The sequence below is a fragment of the Schistocerca americana genome, chromosome X, assembly GCF_021461395.2.
Source record: "Schistocerca americana isolate TAMUIC-IGC-003095 chromosome X, iqSchAmer2.1, whole genome shotgun sequence".
Taxonomy (NCBI): domain Eukaryota; kingdom Metazoa; phylum Arthropoda; class Insecta; order Orthoptera; family Acrididae; genus Schistocerca; species Schistocerca americana.
The window spans coordinates 944,990,014-945,010,253 of record NC_060130.1 but is presented as its reverse complement, the minus strand read 5'-3'; the positions used below and the strand labels follow the sequence as shown (position 1 = coordinate 945,010,253).

At 42.6% G+C, this 20,240-nt stretch overlaps 1 protein-coding gene across 3 annotated transcripts in view; it reads right to left on the bottom strand.

The window, feature by feature from the left end:
- Window positions 1–20,240, bottom strand: part of LOC124555076 (SH3 and cysteine-rich domain-containing protein) — a 981,469-nt gene that overhangs the window by 636,116 nt on the left and 325,113 nt on the right. For all 3 annotated transcript variants that reach the window (XM_047128864.1, XM_047128865.1, XM_047128866.1), the window contains exon 4: window positions 7,456–7,536. In XM_047128864.1, the coding sequence (XP_046984820.1) occupies window positions 7,456–7,536 (81 nt within the window). The remainder of the gene's footprint in view (window positions 1–7,455; window positions 7,537–20,240) is intronic.

The window sequence follows — 20,240 nt, the reverse complement described above, 5'->3', positions numbered from 1 at the left end:
GTTGTGTTGGGCAGTTGGATGTGAACAGCGCGTAGCGTTGCGCAGTTGGAGGTGAGCCGTCAGCAGTGGTGGATGTGGGGAGAGAGATGGCAGAATTTTGAGAGCGGATGACCTGGACGTGTATCCATCAGAAAGAGTAAATTTGTAATAATGGATATCATGGTTCAAATGGCTCTGAGCACTATGGGACTTAACTTCTGAGGTCATCAATCCCCTAGAAATTAGAACTACTTAAACCTAACTAACCTAAGGACATCACACACACCCATGCCCGAAGCAGGATTCGAACCTGCGACCGTAGAGGCGCGCGGTTCCAGATTGTAGCGCCTAGAACCGCTTGGCCACCCCGGACGGCGCATATCATGAACTGATATATATATGATGACTTTTGAACATTATTATATATTATACATTGTTTGTTCCCTATCAAAATCTTTCATTTGCTAAGTATGCCTATCAGTAGTTAGTGCCTTCAGTAGTTAGCATTTTTTATTTAGCTGGCAGTATTGGCGCTCGCTGTATTGCAGCAGTTCGAGTAACGAAGATTTTAGTGAGGTAAGTGATTCATGAAAGGTATACGTTATTTTTAGTCATGGCCATTCTTTTGTAGGGAATAACGTAGAGGTTTTCCAGCACTGTCATTCATAAAGTTTTTTCTAAGGGGATGTTTCAAACACTAAACACGATCAAACTATTGCACTAAGGTGGCCGTTCCACCTGTCACAGATAATCTGTATTACTGACAAGGGGACCATCAGACCTGTTAATCACGAATTTTGATGAGTCTCACGTATGCTGTAAAGAGACCTAGCCTAAGTACCTGCTTAACGGCTTTTCATGCGACGGCCCTTAGCTTCCGAGTAAATCGATGTTGAATTTTATGTGTACCTTCCATAACTGTATGTTTAGACAGGTTTCAGTTAAGTGAGCGTAGCGCAGCGGCTAAATTTTACGTCCACCATGTTGGCGGTACGAGTTCAAGTCTCGCCCGTGTACTTTTTTCCAGTTTCATCTTGCAGGATAAGTTCACCGAACAAAAAAATTAGTCACCCCAGTACGCACGCGCAGCTTGATTGTTAAGCTTTTACAGATGGCGCAGCGATCCAGTTACGTAGTCAGCCACGCACGCAGTCTCTCTACGTGAGCTTAAGGCAATACAGATAAGTGAAACGTTACGTTTCAAAAATGGCTCTGAGCACTATGGGACTCAACTGCTGAGGTCATTAGTCCCCTAGAACGTAGAACTAGTTAAACCTAACTAACCTAAGGACATCACAAACATCCATGCCCGAGGCAGGATTCGAACCTGCGACCGTATCGGTCTTGCGGTTCCAGACTGCAGCGCCTTTAACCGCACGGCCACTTCGGCCGGCCGTTACGTTTCGATCGCACATTGTACATGAACGTGATTAAATGTGAGAAATTAACAGAGTGGCAAAAGGGGGCAATCGTGTTCGGCAGTACACATGGCCGTATGGCAAGTTGCTGGATTTGTTGGTGTTTCACGCAGACATGTGGTCACGAAACACGACGACAGAACTGTGGTCTGGGAAAGATCCTCAAGCCGGCCGCTGTGGCCGAGAGGTTCTAGGCGCTTCAGTCCGGAACCACGCGGCTGCTACGGTCGCAGGTTCGAATCCTGGCTCGGTCATGGATGTGTGTGATTTCGTTAGGTTAGTTAGGTTTAAGTAGTTCTAAGTCTAAGGGACTGAAGACCTCAGCTGTTAAGTCCCACAGTGCTTAGACCCATTTGAACCATTTGAAAGATCCTCCCTGAGAGAGAGCGGAGGCGTTTTTCACGGCTTGTGAATAAAAATCGCTTCCAAACCCGACAGGAATTGCTGCAGTCATCGAATTAAGGTCCATCCCAACCTGTTAGCGAAAACTCATTGTGACGGAACCTGCATGCAATGAAGGTCTGGAGTCGGTCACCTTGCAAGAAGCCACTGCTCACGCAGGCACATAAAGACGATGACAGCAATGTTCACTGAGCTGGGATAATACGCGACTGGTTTTCTGAACAGTCGCCCATCCTATTACATTTCGACTGGCCTGCAAAATCACCTGACTTGAACCCCATAGAAAATCTGTGGGACAAGTTGGAACAGCAGGTAAAACGCCCACATCAGTATCTCCGAAATTTGGTGGAAATACGCGATCGAATCCTCAGCGAGTGGTTTAAAAGGTTATCTAGTCCAGGGACGGAATGACACAGTACTAAATGATCCTCTAAAGGTGACTAAATTTTTGTCTGGTGAGCTTATCATTGAGTAGTATAAGTCATGCAAAATTATCCAAATTAAGTCTGAAGCAGAAGACACTGTAGACGATCTGCAGTGATGTTGACGTATTCCCAGTGTTGGTGACACACGAAAATTTGTGCTGGACCAGAACTCGGACCCGAATTTCCCACGTCAGCTATCCGTGCATGTCTCGACTCAAACCTCCATATGTCGTCGTTTCCACCTCCTGTACTCGCACACTTGCTGTGATTCCCGCATGGAGAAAGGCTTTTATTGCTATTCGCGGCCTGTCTAGAAATGTAACATAATTTACAGTGTCTGTATTTACAATGGCTGTATACCTGGTGTAATGCTCGATTTAAATGGATCATTTGCTGTTGGTAGCGATCAGTGTTAACGGTTTCACCAGGTTTTAGTAGCTGACAATAGATGACACCCTTGCGATTCCACCAAAAGCAGAGCATTGTCTTCTTTCCAAAGCGATTCGCTCTTGCAGTGGATGCCGATGGTTTCTCTGGATTCGCCCATGATTTACGACGCTTATGATTCTCAAATTATATCCATTTTTCATCACCTGTCACTATTCAATGGAGAAACGACTTTCTTTTGTATCTGGCGAGCAGCATTTCACAAGTACTCTTTCGAATTGTTTGCTGTCTTACTCTCAGTTCATGCGGAACCCATTTTCTCACTTTCTGCACCTTTCCCATAGCTTTCAACCGCAGAGAAACGGCTTTCTGCGTCACACTCAATTGTTACGCGAATTCCTATTGAGTCTGAGTATCATCTTCATCCAATAAGGCCTGAAATTCGTTGTCTTCGAACGTTTTCGGGTGTTTCCCGCGCTCGTCGTTTCTCACGTCAGAATCACCACTTCTGAGTTTTTTGAATCACTCGAAATACTGCGTTTTTCAATAGCATGTTCGCCGAAAGCTTCGCATTCGATGGGATTATGCAGCAGTTTTCTTCAAATGATAACAGAAAACGAATGCTGTCCGCAAATTGTAGTTCATAGGCACAAAACTCTATATGTTTACGGGTTTGAAACAGATACCGAGGTATGGAACTTGGGTTACTGTGTGTTGACGTTCGTCGTCAGCAGTTACAGGAAGCAGATGCCGCTGCAGACGCGGTCTCACGAGCCCTACACTGACGGCTAGCACAATCTATAGGGAAATTCCGGTTCCGTACTCCTGCAGCTGGTAGTACTATGAAACGTTCTTCAGACATGCATGCATGTGTTTTTCTTTAGGCAGCATAACTGACGGCGCGCAAATACCTGGATTTCATTCTTCCACATGAGAGCACTTAGCGACTCCCAACAAACCTTACACATAATTTCAAACGTTGCACATAATTTCAAACGTTTATAAACCTCTTTCTTGCTGACAACCTCCACAGAACTATGAAAGCAAAACAGACATCGCTTACTACATTCCGCAGTTCATGCAGTACCATTTCAGCAGCAGACATGACGATTTAATTTATTACTTCTTGACTACTGGTTCTATTCGTAACATATTTTGCAGACACTATCCACATATATTACTGAATCCATCTGCAAAATTACAACATTGCAAGACTTACAGTTCACGAGATATGGCGTCATTAACTTTTGATGAGTGAAAAACTAGCTTTTGCTTAAAATGGAGGTCAAATTACCCAGATTATATTCGTCCAGTATTTCATAATGAGAGGACTTAGCTATTTCCGACACTTTCAAACCTTTCTTAAACTCTTCTTTCTTACATGCTTAACGTTAAATATTTAACACATTAACCCATTTGTAAAGTGATCAGAGTCTGCAGCTGTTCTATACACGGGAGTTAGATTCTTTAAGCAATCGGAAGTTTACTGATTGTAACTCTTAATCATTTAAATAGCCGTCGATGGAGTGTAGATGTACGAAATTACATAGATATCTGACCATGTCTTCTGTGCCCTCCACTTTTCTTGTCAGGCAGTGTATATCCCTTTTGTGGAAAATTTTAAGACAGATACCGTGTGTTCAGTTTTTGTTACTATTAATTACAGTACTTACACTTGCACGAGTGAATGTGAACGGAAACGAGAAGGAGTAGGTTTTTAACTGAGCTGGTAGCTTAGGCATTTTGAAGTTTTACACGTTTTAACCAGTTTCGTCCCTGACTATTTTAGCAACGGTGCTTACACTCTCAATGTAGAACACCTTAAATATACAAACAACAACAATGTGTGCTCGTCACGATGTGTAGCATTTTAGTGCGAATCGCAACAATGTATGCTTCTACAGTGTGATACTGTGCTGATATTTTGCGCATATAATTGCATAAGTAATAATGAAGATACTCTATACAGGGTGAAAAGTATTTAAACCGACAAACTCTGGGAGGTTGTAGGGAACATCAAAACAGATGTTTTTCCCTAATGTCATTTTTTCCTATGAGTATTTTTTAAACCGGTGGAGGCCGTGTTACGCTCTTCAGTTGTTAGAGGCCGTATTACGATCTTAAGTTGTTAGAGGTCATATTACGCTCTTCAGTTGTAGGCAACTGCTGTCCACCAGTGTAGTAGTTGCATTGTCTCTGTTTACTAATGGAGCGATACACCTAGAGTGAGTACACTGATATGGTTGGTGCACACTACGTAGCGCACCACAACGGATGAGCTGCACAGCGCGTTTATCAACAACAATATCCTAATCGCCGTATCTCGCATCATACGACCTTAGCTGCTGTGTACCAATGTCTGCGTGAGACCGGGTCATTTAGCAGGTTACCTGGACAGGGATGCCGTCGCACGGTACGAACTCTGCAATTTGAGGAAGCTGTCTTGCAGCATGTGGAGCAGGATCCTTCAATAAGCACTCGTGCAATTGCACGTAACATCTTACAGCATGTCCACAACCTGGGACCAGTTGATTATCCACCCAGAGCACAGTTTTCGCAGTGGTACCTGGAACAGTGTGAAATGCATCCTACATTTCCAGCCTCTGTGTTGTTTACCGATGAAGCAACGTTCGGGCATGATGGAGTCTTTAACATGCACAATTCGCATGTTTGGAGTGAGGATAACTCACATGCCAGAGTTACTAGCGCTCATCAAGTGCGGTTATTCGTTAATGTGTGGGTCGGTGTTGTTGTGTTGTTGGTGACTGTTTAATTGGGCCGTATCTGTTACTTAGGCCATTAAATGGCAGGCACTATTACAATTTTCTCGCCAGAGCATTGCCAGAATTGCTCGAAGATGTCCCGCTCCCTCCAAGACAACGCATGTGGTTCCAACATGACGGGGCGCCGGCATATTTCAGTCGTCGTGTGCGTCGATTCCTGGCCCGGCGGTTCCCAAAAACGTGGATTAGCAGAGGTGGTCCTGTACCGTGTCCTGCTCTATCCCCAGATATGTCCCCTCTGGACTTTTTGTGTGGGGAGAGATGGGCAACCTTGTTTACGCGACTCCTGTTGCATCAGAAGAGGATCTGGTTGCCCGGATAGTAGCAGCAGCAGGAACAATTCAGGATACTCCTGGGGTTTTTGCCCGTATCAGACAGAACGTGATCCGACGGTGTAACCTTTGTTTACGTGTCAATGGAGGCATTTTTGAAAATCTACTGTAATTGAAATTGGGTTGTGTTAATATGTTGTCTCCTGGTCATAAAAAAATGGAAAAGTGTTTATTGGTTTAGTTAATTTGCTGCCAGAGAAATCTTCCTCTACCTGATTAAATACTCCTCATAGGAAAAAATGACATCGGGGAAAAATATTTGCGTACTTTGTGATGGCACCCGATAGCGACGCAGATGGGTTCCATAGGATTTACATCAGGTGAATTTAGTCACCTAGATGTCAACAGGAGTTCACCATAATGCTCCTCAAACCACTGTAGCACGGTTCTGGTCTCGAGATACGGACAATTAGACTGCTGAAAGACGATATGACCGCCAAGAAAGACATCAAGCATGAAGTGATGAAGATGGTTAGCAGCTGTCAGAGTGTCTTCGGTTACTATCACAGGTCCGATAGCATAATACTGCTCCGACCAGCCTGAGCCCGTGGCGCGCTGCACGTTTCGAGCCGCCGTTCACCTCGCAGAGCCTTCTCAGCACGTGAACATGTAGGGGTTCTGAACAATGTACGACGAACAGTGGGCTCCGAAACACTTGTGCGTGCACCAACACTGTGCTCTTTCGGCAGAGATGCCACAGATCACCACCTATCCTCCTTTACAGGGCAGACAAGCCTCCAAACCCCACGTTCTGTGAAGAGTCGTGGACGTTCAGCTGCTTAGCCCCTAGTGGTAGTTTCACTGTCCTTCTACCTCTTTCCGTAGACGCTCACTACAGTAGCACGTGTCTTTCGACCAGCTACGCCATTTTCGAGATACTCGTTCGTAGGCTCTGCGAAATAATAATTTGCCCTTTGTTAAAGCAGCTTATCTCAATGGATTTGCCAATTTGCAACCCATATCTTCGCTAGGGTGATATCCCGTCCGTGTCTGCTCCGCCTACATGCTTCTGTTACAGCGCCACGTTTCCACAACGCCAGCAGGCGGCATCCAATGTCGCATTGATCATAATGTCTTGGCTTATCAGTGAACATGATCGGCGAAAAGCCATTAGTAAATCCAGCAGTTTTCTAAATATATATGTCTGTAACTGCGAGCAGTCTTTATCAGAATGTGCCACCGTGAAATTAGCGGTAGTGTTATGTTGTGGGGCCGGTTTTCTTGATTTTACAGGACCATAAATTTTGGTCGATAGCAGATTGGACGCAACTGTTTGCGAATGCATTTTAGCTAGCACCACTTGTCTCACGCGACGTGGATCATTTTTTATAAGTATGTGAATATTTCTACCCACAGTCAAGTTGGATTGGCTAACGATTAATCTGAAAAATTTATGCGTGCTATAGGGATCTACTGGAGCATCGTTTGTGTTCTAAATTAGTTTATATAAAACAGCACCATTAATTTATAACATCAGAGGACGAATGAAAACAAATTCCGTCTTAATTCTAGCAGAACTGAACACAGAGATCTTTCCCGAAATTTAAGTTTTGTAACAGCAGAAAAATGAGGATATATACAATATTAGTTAAGAGTACATTGGCGGCCTCTTGGCAGCAATTGTCACTGGATGCTCAGAATCTTTTGACCATATAATGTAGTTGCAGATATGCGCCTCAGATCCGAAGTTGGTTGACAAGCAATAAACAGCAAGTGGCAGCGTACTCACCCGTGAGCTGATGATCTCTGCCCCTTGCAGAACGGAGTCCGCCAGCGTGGTGCAGAGGTCGCTATACACATCTTCCAGCTCCTGTAATCACAACGAGTTGGCGTCAGAAGCCCATCCTTCCATATTATTAGCAACACAAAAATGAATAAGGTATGTATCCATTCAACAAACTCATTCCACATCATTATTACATGCACATATGAGCACAGATGTTCATTCGAATGTCCTACCTAATCTTCTTGCGCATGCTCTGGACCAAGTAAACAGTAAAATCCAGTTCAGGGTAGAGTTAGATAAAGACTTAACTGTATTCATTTAGAATTTACGAGGGAAAGGTCAAGGTTTATTTTAGACATTTTTAACAAACCTACAACTTCTGACATCGTAATTAGTGATGACTGTTGTCACCCGTCCGCACATAAACGTCCATATTTCCTGTCAGTGTTTAACAAACAATCTAGACTAGACGTTAGTAGTGTGAACGCGAACAGATAAATAGATACAATATTGCAAGTTGGTTTGGCTAACGATTACTCTGAAAAATTATTTATACGTACGTTATATAGGGAAGCTTTTAGGAATCAAATGTCTCGTCCTCTATTATCAAGCGAGAAAGCTAAAAATGCCTCCAATACCTTTTGAGATCCATATTCAAAAAAATTGCACACGCATTTAAAAAGGCAAGGGCAAAAATTGACTTTCGAAGACGGAAAAAGACTTGGGTTTATTTTGCGTAATTCCCTGGCTGGGGAGATAGGCAAGAACCATAAGCCAGGGGTTTGCTTTCTTCTTGTTCCAATTTGTTTTAAATTTGACTACTTCTGCATATTCCTAGATGCCATGTCCCTCCGATTCTCTGGCGTACAACTTTATTTTAGTGATTTTTATACATTACGTCTGTTAGTCTCTGTGCAGTACACTATTAGGACACCAAAAGAGGTGTAATAATTAAATTTCAGTTTTAGTAATTCAATGCCACACTTTTTTATAATGTCATTTGTAAATGATTATTTTGTATCTGCCTGTACATTTTAAAAGATTATTCGACGGTTAGATCTGCTACATTGGCGCTCATTGACCAACAGTAATTCTGTAGTTATTTTCTTATGCTGTTGTCTGGATCATTAGTAACAACTTTTGTCATTATGGAACGAGGACATTGTAAATGCCCGTAGAGCTTTCAAAATTTTTCTTATTTTACTTTTATAAAATCAACCCATGATCTTATTGTCTGCTATATTGGCGCTTGTAAGGCACCAATTAATTATGTATGTACTTTATAGTGTCGTTTGGATCTTTCTGCTTACATGACTATGTATTTTTAAAAATTGTACACACAAGTATTCGTTTGTCACTGGACGATGTGCAGCGCCAGTAAGGGCACACTATCGCCGCCTACCGGTAGAATTTTGTTCCGTGGTGGTGTCATCACTGTGGAACTTCCTGTCTGCATCTGATTGTTATATAAGTAAAATATAACTGCAGTTCATCTGTACAACTCAATGTATCTGGTACGTGCCTTCTACTTGCAACTTACGGATATTTTTGTGATGCGCCACGTCACTGCTGTTGCTTTTATTGTATTGCTATGTACCCTCTGTTTAACAGATACCTGATGATGAGTTATCCTGAAATGCGTAAAGCTAAAGTTATTCATTCACGAAATGATAACGTTCTACTAAATGACATATTCAGCACTTGTGCAGTAGTGTTATAATTTCACATTTGCGTAGGGTCATAATTACGTCCTTTCCAGCAGTGAGGTCGGTAGATCGCAGTCCTTGGATAGCTCAATTTGCAGAGCACTTGCTCGCGAAAGGCAAAGGCCCCAGGTTCGAGTGCTGTACAGCAAACAGTTTTAAACTGCCAAGAAGTTCCAAATCATTACGTACTCCACTGCAGAATGATAATTCATTGTGGAAACCTTCCCCTATGCTGTGGTTAAGCCAGTTCTTTATAATATCCCTTCTTCCAGGAGTGCTCGGCGTACAATATATGCGTGAGAACATCAGTGGGATTTGATATGTGGGAGAAGAGACACTGCCGGAAGTCAAGCTGTGAAGTCTGTCGTCAGTCGTGGTTCGATAAATCAGTGAGTACAGCACTTGTGTGCGGAAGGCAAAAGTCCCGGTTCGGCAGGATCTGCCAGGGAGTTTCAAAGTGGAAATTTTCAGACAGGAAAAGTCATTCTTGCAGTGATCTGTTAATCGGAAATATTCTGAGGTGTCAGGAAATCGGCAGTTTCGCAATGGAGGGAATTTTGAGATGTAAAGGAGGGAGGCCATGGCTTGGATCCGGTAAGCAGGTTCAAAATGATGTAGGTTGCAATAGTTATACAAAAATCAACACACTTACACAGGATGAAATAGCGTGCAGAGCACAATTCTTTAAAGGTACTGAAAGCTGGCTAAAGCCGGAGATAAGTTTAGCCGAAATTTTTGGAAAGGACCTGACGTTGTCCAGAAAGGATAGATTAAATACAGTTGGTGTTGGCGTGTTTGTTACTGTTAGAAATTGTCTGTCTTGTGGCGAAAAAAGTACAAAAAAATGGTTCAAATGGCTCTGAGCACTATGGGACTTATGTGTGGTCATCAGTTCCCTAGAACGTAGAACTACTTAAACCTAACTAACCTAAGGACATCACACACATCCATGCCCGAGGCAGGATTCGAACCTGCGACCGTAGCGGTCACGCAGTTCCAGACTGAAGCGCCTAGAACCGCACGGCCACACCGGCCGGCTAAAAAAAAGTACATAGTTCCTGTGAATTAATATCGGTAGAGGTTATACTCGACAACCGGAATAAATTAATAATTGGTTCCTTTCACCGACCTCCCTACTCAGATGATGCAAATGCTGACCAGTTCAAAGAAGTCTTCATTCTATGACTACAAAGGCTTTTCCGGAGTAATAACCGATGACATTCTTTTCTGGTCACGAAGTCAGCTTCACACAATTTTTCCGTAGTCCACAGTCTGCCATTTTCAGGTGAGTAAGCCGGTGCACCATCTCTTCAGAACTGAATTCAGACTGCGAGCGGTTGCTCGTTTATACGCCCCGGAAGGCCAAGAAATCGTAGTAACCGTCCTCTAGCGCAAGTGAACATACGGCGCTCCAGTGGTGGAAGCTGACGAACTCGATAAATCTCTCCCAAAGCTATTCTGACGGCTGAATCGAAGACCTTTGCTTTTTAATGTCTGATAAAACAGAATTCCAAATCTTACTTACAGGGTAATCCCTGCCTCTATTTATAAGACTGTCAGATAGTCGAATTTCAATCAATTCTTTTAAAACACAATCCCAATAGCGAGACGCAGGGCAATCGTTTGTGTATCATCATATAAGATTTTATTTCCCTCGGTAAGACAGTGCTCTGCCACTGCAGATTTTTCAGATTGAAACAAACGTGTGCGGCGCTGTTGCTCAACACATCGATCATGATTGGTACGAATTGCTTGACCAATATAAGCATTCCCTCAATGACAGGATTTTGTACACACGGGATTTCCTCAATACCAAGCCATCCTTTACTGAGCCAAGGAGCAATAATCCTAGCTGGCGGACGAAACCCACTTTTGATCGCACATCTTCTTAATTTCTTTCTATTTTCGAAAATATGCTGCCAGCAAAAGGTAGGAAAGCCACCGATTTACATGTATCTTCTAATGGTTCCCGCGAAGGTCCAAACGGAAAGCAGGACGTACCTGTTTGTCAGTACAGCCATTCTGCTTGAAGCCAACTTTAAGATGATCCAGCTCTTGTGTCAAGCTTTCTGCCTGTGAAATGTCCGCAGGCCCCCTGTACATTGGAACGATGGTTGACAACTCGATGCATGCAGGTAACGGTCTGATGGAGTGGACTTTCAATGAACGTTGTGAGCCAGTGGCCCATCGTCCTTTCTATAAACCAAGACATCCAGAAACTGAAGCTTTCCATTCCTTTCAACCTCCATCGTGAACGTCATGCTGGGATAAACGCAATTAAAATTATCTAGGAAACAGTTAAGAACGTCTCTTCCATGTGACCATACCGGCCTTTCTATTACGTATCGCTTAGTTTTAACCATCTCTATTGACACGCTACCATCTCACGGCGTCTTTCCTTTCGTCATACGTTGAACGGTTTCACACATCTAATCTGGCATTACTTTTGGAACGTTTTATCTTCGTTATTAACTGTCTGTGTGTTTGATGCAAACATTCAAAAGAAAAAAAAAACATCGATTCTTGTACCATTAATACGACGCCATCTGCCATACAAATGGATGAAACTTTGTGTCTTCCCAACAACTTTTACTTAGTTTTCTTCAGTTTCGTAAATGTCTAAAAATAAATTGCACCTATTTGTATCCGTGACTCATCGTCATACAATTTGTTTATTTTCTACTGACGAGGAGCGCACAAAACTGTTTTTCGTATACCGGCCAATAGTCTTCGTTTTTCCAAGAAATATTTCCTACGGGGCGTCTGAACAGTTATGTAAATTTTTCTAAGGCCCCTGTATTTTTCCAAAGACCTCTGTCGAGTTCACCCAATAAATTCGAGGGGGGGTTGACTTCTGTGACTTGTAGAAGGATTTATAAAATTTTAAAGCTTCTCACACAACAGCCACTCACGAAAAATCCCTTCTTTAACTACAATTGGTTATAAGTAAAAGTCTTTCGAAATCTCAAGTGCTCTACGCTTTCTGTAAGCTCCCCTCAGAATATTTGTATAGTGTAAACTATCAATGTTTCAAACTGTGTAGCTTGTATTTCCGAACGACACTTACAATCATACCATCAGCTCCATATACCCCGAGTACTATATAAAATTTTCTCGTCGCACGTAAGGTGCGGTGAAGCACGCGACAGTCTCTTTATCCAATCATTGCAGAGTAAGGAATTGGAGACCGCCCACTTCCATTAATGAAAGATACGTAAAACATTTTACATTTATGGAGTCCAGCGTCTACTGTCAGTTTCTAAGTGTCGCTCAGAAGGTGTCAGTGCTGCTTACATATCCGCATCCTCCCTTGTACATGGCCGTCCTGTCGCCTCCTTGACAACTTGATAACGTCATGGGGCAATGACAGCGGAACTGTCCATACCTGAGGATGCATAACCAGCAGTGGCAATAGTACCGCAGAGGGAAGGGCTAAAACATGAAAGGCTGAGTGCCTATTCTACCGTTGTTATAACCAATGATGTTCCCTTCCGAGAAAAGACACTCGGAAGTTTTCTGCGGAAATGTTCTAGTTAAAACATCTGAGCAAAAATCAACTACACATGTATTTTTGACTGCGCAATTTGAAGGGAAGAGGAAAACGTGAGGTAGAAATTCAGAACAATAGCTCTGCATATATTTTCGGTCCACAAGACTGAAGATCACCAATCTGATTAACAGTATATTTATTTGTAAACGTCATGATTCGTCGTGAAGTCTCCACTTGGTGCTCTGCTAATTCCATGTGTAATGATATCGCTGGCCGGGGTGAACGAGCAGCTATAGGCGCTACAGTCTGGAACCGCGCGACCATTACGGTCGCAGGTTCGAATCCTGCATGGATGTATGTGATGTCCTTAGGTTGGTTAGGTTTAAGTAGTTCTAAGTTCTAGGGGACTGATAACCTCAGCAGTTAAGTCCCATAGTCCTCAGAGCCATTTGAACCATTTTGTAATGATATCCGATACGCGAATAAATAATTTATTCCAAACGGCTGAAATCGTAAATCTTTATTATTCATTAAGGTTTCAGTTTAATTAAACAATCTACAGACGTATTTAGCGTTCATCAACTTAGTACCTCTTATTAGTTCGTGCCATGATGACAAAAACACACACGCAAATTGTCAGAAGTACAATGTGTAACAAAGAAGACTTCAGGTGTAGGGTAAAACAACATTTCAAAGTGATGGGAAGACAGGACAAAACAGACCTGCGGAGAAGAGAAGAGGATATTCCATTTGGTACTTAGATAAGGTCACGGAAGAGAGAAAAAAGTGACAACATAAAAGGAATCGTCTAGTTGATGTGACAGACAGAGGTAGCCAAACGCCGAGACTTGTAAAGACAGACGCAGCTGGGCGCGCACCCGATAGGTGAGCGCGGCAGCGTTAGGCTGAACTTAGGGTTGCATCGTTCGCTAGAAGGTGACGACTTGGTTTCGCAGCTTAAGGCATGATTAGACCGAACGCGGCCTGCCGGTACAGCCTGCGAGCTTGCACCGCAATGGCCAGGCAGCATCGATGAAACGCTCGTCGTTGTATCTTGCCTGTCATACAAGGTGCGGCTTTGACTCCCGCACTGGTTAAACTTTAAATATTTAAAAAACTGAGAGAGTCACAAAAAAGTTGAAGGACGCCATTGGAAAGGTGGTATATTTCTAGTCTAGATCGATGTGCCAGATGTACGCTATGTGTAGAAAAAATGTGAATCTGAAAACTTCCATTACAGCAGGGAAGCCTTTATAAGAGCTGCTGCCATCTTGGTAAGGGGTAGTTCATTCTGAGAAGTCAAACAGTTCGGACCTATGCTCTGATGAGGAGCGTGTCGGACGCCGCTTTAAAGTGTTAAAAATTTTTTGGTCGTCAGTTTTATGGTTTTTTTAATATTTTCGCGCTACAACTCTGTGAACTTTGAGGTTTTCTGGCAACATATCCGCCTACTTGCATAATTTTTCGCCGTTAATTTGGATTGGACTTATATTTCGAGAGCAAGTGCTAAATTTTTAAATTTTCGCCTGCTAGCTACTACTGGACTTACATTTGTGGAGCAAGTTAGGCGAGGCACTTTTAACATTAAAACACAAACTGTGCACTTATAAATATTTCGATAGTACGACTTAGTGTCCAACACTAGCATCATGTGCTGGTCTTAGCGATTTTTAGTAAAGCATTCGTTCTGTTGTGTTAGTTCACGAACTAAAAAGTTTAATAAAGTTTACTTACTTTAAAATAAAAGTCCGTGATAATTGTGAACTTTTTTTTTTTTACTATACACAATCTTTCTTGCAAATATTAAATTATTTTGTAGTCACTACGAATTTCTATTGGAAAATGTAACTGGCGTGTGATCGTCCTCCAGACTTAAGCGGAACCAAGTGAGTTTAAAAATTGATCACACATGACATCTTTAACTTACCAGGACTTCAGGTGGTAACTGGTAAGCAAGAAAATCGTAAAGTGAAAGTTTTTCAATGCAGAAGATTTTTCTGATGCGTTAAATGAAAAATTCTTTAAACCAATGTTTTTTAACATCGTTGGGTAGTTCTTGTTGAGGGTATCGGTTTATGTAACCTCCACAAATGTATGAGATACGGGGAAGATGTTAAATTTTTAAAACGGAACAGGTACATTTCATTCAAGAATACATTTACTCTCTTCAAGAGCTATTGAAAAAGTATCACACTGTACCAATTTTGTCAATAAAACGTACATGGCCGGCCGGGGTGGCCGAGCGGTTCTAGGCGCTACAGTCTGGAACCGCGCGACCGCTACGGTCGCAGGTTCGAATCCTGCCTCCGGCATGGATGTGTGTGATGTCCTTAGGTTAGTTAGGTTTAAGTAGTTCTAAGTTCTAGGGGACTGATGACCTTAGAAGTTAAGTCCCATAGTGCCCATAGCCATTTCAACCATTTTTGAAAACGTAGATGTGTAAATGATAAAGAGTACACTTGTGAAGAAACCGAGCTGTTTATTGCCTTGATTGTACACATTGCGTAACCAATGTAGTGCTGTAGTAGATGCGTGAGTTTTATTTATGATTTCCGAGTCACGTAAACACAGGTACTCCAGCCGCACGCCCCACGCCAACCGCGTGCCTTATTTGTTGTTGCTTTAGCGTACAGTACACTGCCCACCAGTGTAGGTGTGCAACTGAGTAACTTAGTAACTTAGTAATTGCAAGGCGGTAGTACACCATGTGAATACAATTTTTGTTGTGCGAAGGTGTATGATGTACACGAACGACGATAAGGTGGAAGTGCTGCTGAACTACGGAGAAAGTATGTTGGCAGGAAATAATTTAATAACTTGCTCTTTTATATTCAGTACTGTTAGAGAACATTATGATTATTATGTTTTTCTGTCTATCTTGTACTCTAATGTATATACCTGTACTGTAATTTGCTGTAGGCGGGCAAAATTCTGTTCACGCACAATTACTGTGCAGGAGACGATTCCCTGGCAAGCCATCGCCTTCTCGCTAGATGTTTTGTCGTCTCATTTCTCGTCTACGTGAAACGGGAAATTTAAATGCAAGACCCCGAAATCGTCGACGAAGCTGCTGACGCCGCTGTGCTCGCTACTGTAATCGTGAATCCTCAAGTCATCACACGACGAATTCAACATGAAGTTAGTTTCTTGAAAAAAAGTGCACATAGCATTCTGGAACGTCATAAAGTCCATCCTTACTATGTTCATTTACACCTTGAATTCATGGAAATGACTTCAACAATAGGGTTCAGTTTTGTCAATGAGCTCAGAAAAAATTTCTGACTAATCCTAATTTCTTCTGTGAGGTTTTTTTACCAACTAGGCGTCATTCTCCAACAAAGGAATTGCCAATATGAGAAATATGCATTATTGGTCCATCAACAATCCACGACGGCTCCGACTGGTAGAGCATCAACGTCGATGGAACATTAATGTTTGTTGCGAAATTATTGGAGATACCATTGTCTAACCTTTCTTTCTAAATAGCAACCAAACTGGTAGTCAATATGCCCGATTTTTAAGGCACACTCTTTCTGTTCCGGACGCCGTACCTCTGAATCAGAGGACCGTCACTTGGTATCAGAAAGATGGATGTCCTGCGCATAACGCCTTACGAACATGACGAATTCTGGACCGTAAATACCCTGGTAGGTGGGTTGGACGTGGTGGGCCAGTTAGTTGGCCTGCCCGCTCTCCGGAGCTCACAGCACTGGATTTTTTTCTGTGCAGAGCAGTCAAGGATGCAGTCTAGCAAAATACCAGAGGACATGCAGCAACGCTTTGTTGATGCTTGTACAGCCCTCACAAAGTAGCAGCACGATGTAGGGCGTCCTTCGTCCACAGAGTGACCCTATGTATCATTGCCAATGGTCACCATGGTCACCATCTTGAGCGTGGGATGTAAATGCTCTGTTTTTCATGTAGTGCTAGTACCACAGTAAAAGTTACTAGAAAGGTCCGCGTTACTTTTGCATTTTCATAAGTACTGTAATACGGTACTGTACAATAACAACATCCAATTACTACACAGAGCAGTAGTGTTGCATTCAATGCTTATCGCTAATTTGTAAAATGTTCAAACGCACCTTGAAGAGGTTAAATGATTTAGTTAATGAAATGCACTGAAGTGATATTCATATTAGAGAAGTTATGTATTATTTATCATTTTCATAGCTACTAGTTTCGTGGATAAAATGGTGCAGTATGACACATTTGTGAATAGCTCTTGGAGAGGGTGAGTGTAGTTCTGAATAAAATTTACATGGTTCCATATAAAAAATGTATCCTCTATCACGTATCTCCTACATCTTTGGTGATACATAAAACGTATACCCTAAGCGAGAACTACCCAATCATGTTAAAAACCATTGGTTTAAGGCATCAGAAATTTTTTTTTTGGTGAGCAATATAAATGGGGCACCCTTTATACCTGTTTTTATTTCATCTATACATACCTCTTTGTCAACGAATCTTTAATTTCCAGGCTTCCTTCACCCGCTTTATAAGATTATGGAATGCCGTTATTTCGATTAAAAAAGTGGTTGAGTACCTCGACTGTTACGAAAGCTTGAAATGCTGACTAGTCTACGAAATGTAGCATACTTCCGGCCTATCAGTTCTCGAAAGCCTGCTGTCGGTATCACAAACTATTTACAAAATATCGTGTATTACGGAAAGCACGCTGTAAATTACTGACCAACCAGTGAGAATCATGGTCGTAACTGCATGCAACGTTGCTCTGCTGCCAAAAACTGGAAGCTGTCAGCGGTCCACTGGAAATTAGCGAATGCACAAGTCAGGCTGGACATCTGGCAGCCGCCTGGCTCTAGGCCAAAACTTGCCATCTGCTCGGTGTGGCAGCTCCACGCATGACTTGCGCCGCCATTACACCCATCCGCTCACGAGTCATTTGCTGTATTCCGCTACTTACGACACGGTTATATTTTTTCACGTCTACCGCTTCCGCTGGAAACGTTAGTGTTCTGTACAGAAGATACGATTCATCAACAACATGGCTAACGTTCGTTGCACATAAAACGTGTGCGGTTCTTCTTATCTGGCAGAACTAACGAGAGTTTCTCGTGAAGTGACCAATAGCAGCGCATGAAAATACGACTTTTCTGATTTACTTGCCATAAAAACATCGGAATCAAAATGAAAGAAAGCAGCCTCTTTTTAGTATTTTGCTGTTCAGTTACCTTCCACTTTTTGGATTTAAATAAAGAGTAACATTGTTTCTCATATAACATGATTAACATTTCGGGGAAATGGTTCAAATGGTTCAAATGGCTCTGAGCACTATGGGACTTAACATCTAAGGTCATCAGTCCCCTAGAACTTAGAACTACTTAAACCTAACTAACCTAAGGACATCACACACATCCATACCCGAGGCAGGATTCGAATCTGCGACCGCAGCGGTCGCGCGGTTCCGGACTGTAGCGCCTTTAACCGCTTGGCCACCTTTCGGGGAAATGATCGGTAAAAAAATTGCAAATTCAACTGCAATGTCATTATGCTGTGAAGGATGACAGAGGCGTGGAGCGGGTCTGTGCTTCCTCTACATCTGCATCTACATCTACGTGATTACCCTGCTATTCACAATAAAGTGCTTGGCAGAGGGTTCAATGAACCACCTTCAGGCTGTCTCTCTACCGTTCCAATCTCGAACGGCACGCGGGAAAAACGAGCACTTAAATTTTTCTGTGCGAGCCTTGATTTCTCTTATTTTATCAAATGGTTAAAATGGCTCTGAGCACTATGGGCCTTAACATCTGAGGTCATCAGTCCACTAGAACTTAGAACTACTTAAACCTAACTAACCTAAGGACATCATACACATCCATGCCCGAGGCAGGATTCGAACCTGCGACCGTAGCGGTCGCGCGGTTCCAGACTGAAGTGCCTAGAACCGCTCGGCCACACCGGCCGGCCTTATTTTATCGTGAAGATCATTTCTCTCTATGTAGGTGGGTGGCAACAGAATGTTTTCGCAACCGGAGGAGAAAACTGGTGATTGAAATTTCATGAGAAGATCCCGTCGCAACGAAAAACTCCTCTGTTTTAATGATTATCATTCCAATTCACGCATCATGTCTGTGACACTATCTCCCCTATTTCGCGATAATACAAAACGAGCTGCGCTTCTTTGTACTTTTTCGATGTCATCCGTCAGTCCCACCTGATGCGGATCCCACACCGCACAGCAATACTCCAGAATAGGGCGGACAAGCGTGGTGTACGCAGTTTCTTTAGTAGATCTGTTCCACCTTTTAAGTGTTTTGCCAGTGAATCGCAGTCTTTGGTTTGCTCTACCCACAATATTATCTATGTGATCGTTGCAATTTAGGTTATTTGTAATTGTAATCCCAAAGTATTTAGTTGAATTTATCGCCTTCAAACTTGTGTGATTTATGGCGTAATCGAAATTTAGCTGATTTCTTTTAGTACTCATGTGTATAGTTTCACACTTTTCTTTATTCAGGGTCAACTGCCACTTTTCGCACCATACAGATACCTCATCTATCTCATTTTGCAAGTCATTTTGATCGTCTGATGGCTTTACAAGACGGTAAATGACAGCATCGTCTGCAAACAATCTAAGACAGCTACTCAGATTGTCTCCTACGTCGTTAACATAGATCAGGAACAATAGAGGGCCTATAACACTTCCTTGGGGAACGCCGGATATTACTTCTGTTTTACTCGATGACTTTCCGTCTATTACTACGAACTGTGACCTTTCTGACAGGAAATCACGAATCCAGTCGCACAACTGAGGCGATACTCCGTAGGCACGCAGTTTGGTTAGAAGACGCTTGTGAGGAACGGTGTCGAAAGCCTTCTGGAAATCTAAAAATATGGAATGAATTTGACATCCCCTGTCGATAGCACTTATTACTTCATGAGTATAAAGAGCTAGTTGTGTTTCACAAGATCAGTTCCTGGATTGCCTTGGAGAGCGCGGCCTTGCAGGTGGAGACCTGGCTCCGCTTGATGCCCTTATACTAGCCTGGGTAGTCCAGAATATTTCGCCTAGGTTATAGCGGAAGTGGCTGGTAGAAAACGACAATTTTTGGAAAACAAATCCCTGGTTTTGCAAACAAGGGTCTCAACAGGAGTAACTGTATGCTCTGCAAAAGTCTTTGCTGGTACTCCGAATGCTTGGAACGTAAACACACCACTCACTGAGGCTCGTAGCTCGGCGGCCGATGACACTTGCATTAACGCGCGATGTGTCTCCTATGGCACGTTCTATGTCTCCCTGTAGGTTCACATGCCGGGTGGTTATTTAATGATAAACTACTACTCACAGAGTTACACTGTGAGCTGTAATTATCGTATGGCAGCGAAATTTAGTAGATATGCTAATGCATTAGTGAGGAACCGATTTACGCTGGAAAAAATTAGTTCACATTTTGGCCACCAGGTGCAAATATGACGCTGTAAATGAAGAAGGCGTACAGAAATGTTTCCATATGTAATGGATTAAGAACGGGACATGAGCAGAAAATGTCAAATAAGTGAGAAAAGCACAATGGTGATTTTATTAGGAATCGACACTTATATAATTATTAGAATTATTTTAATAC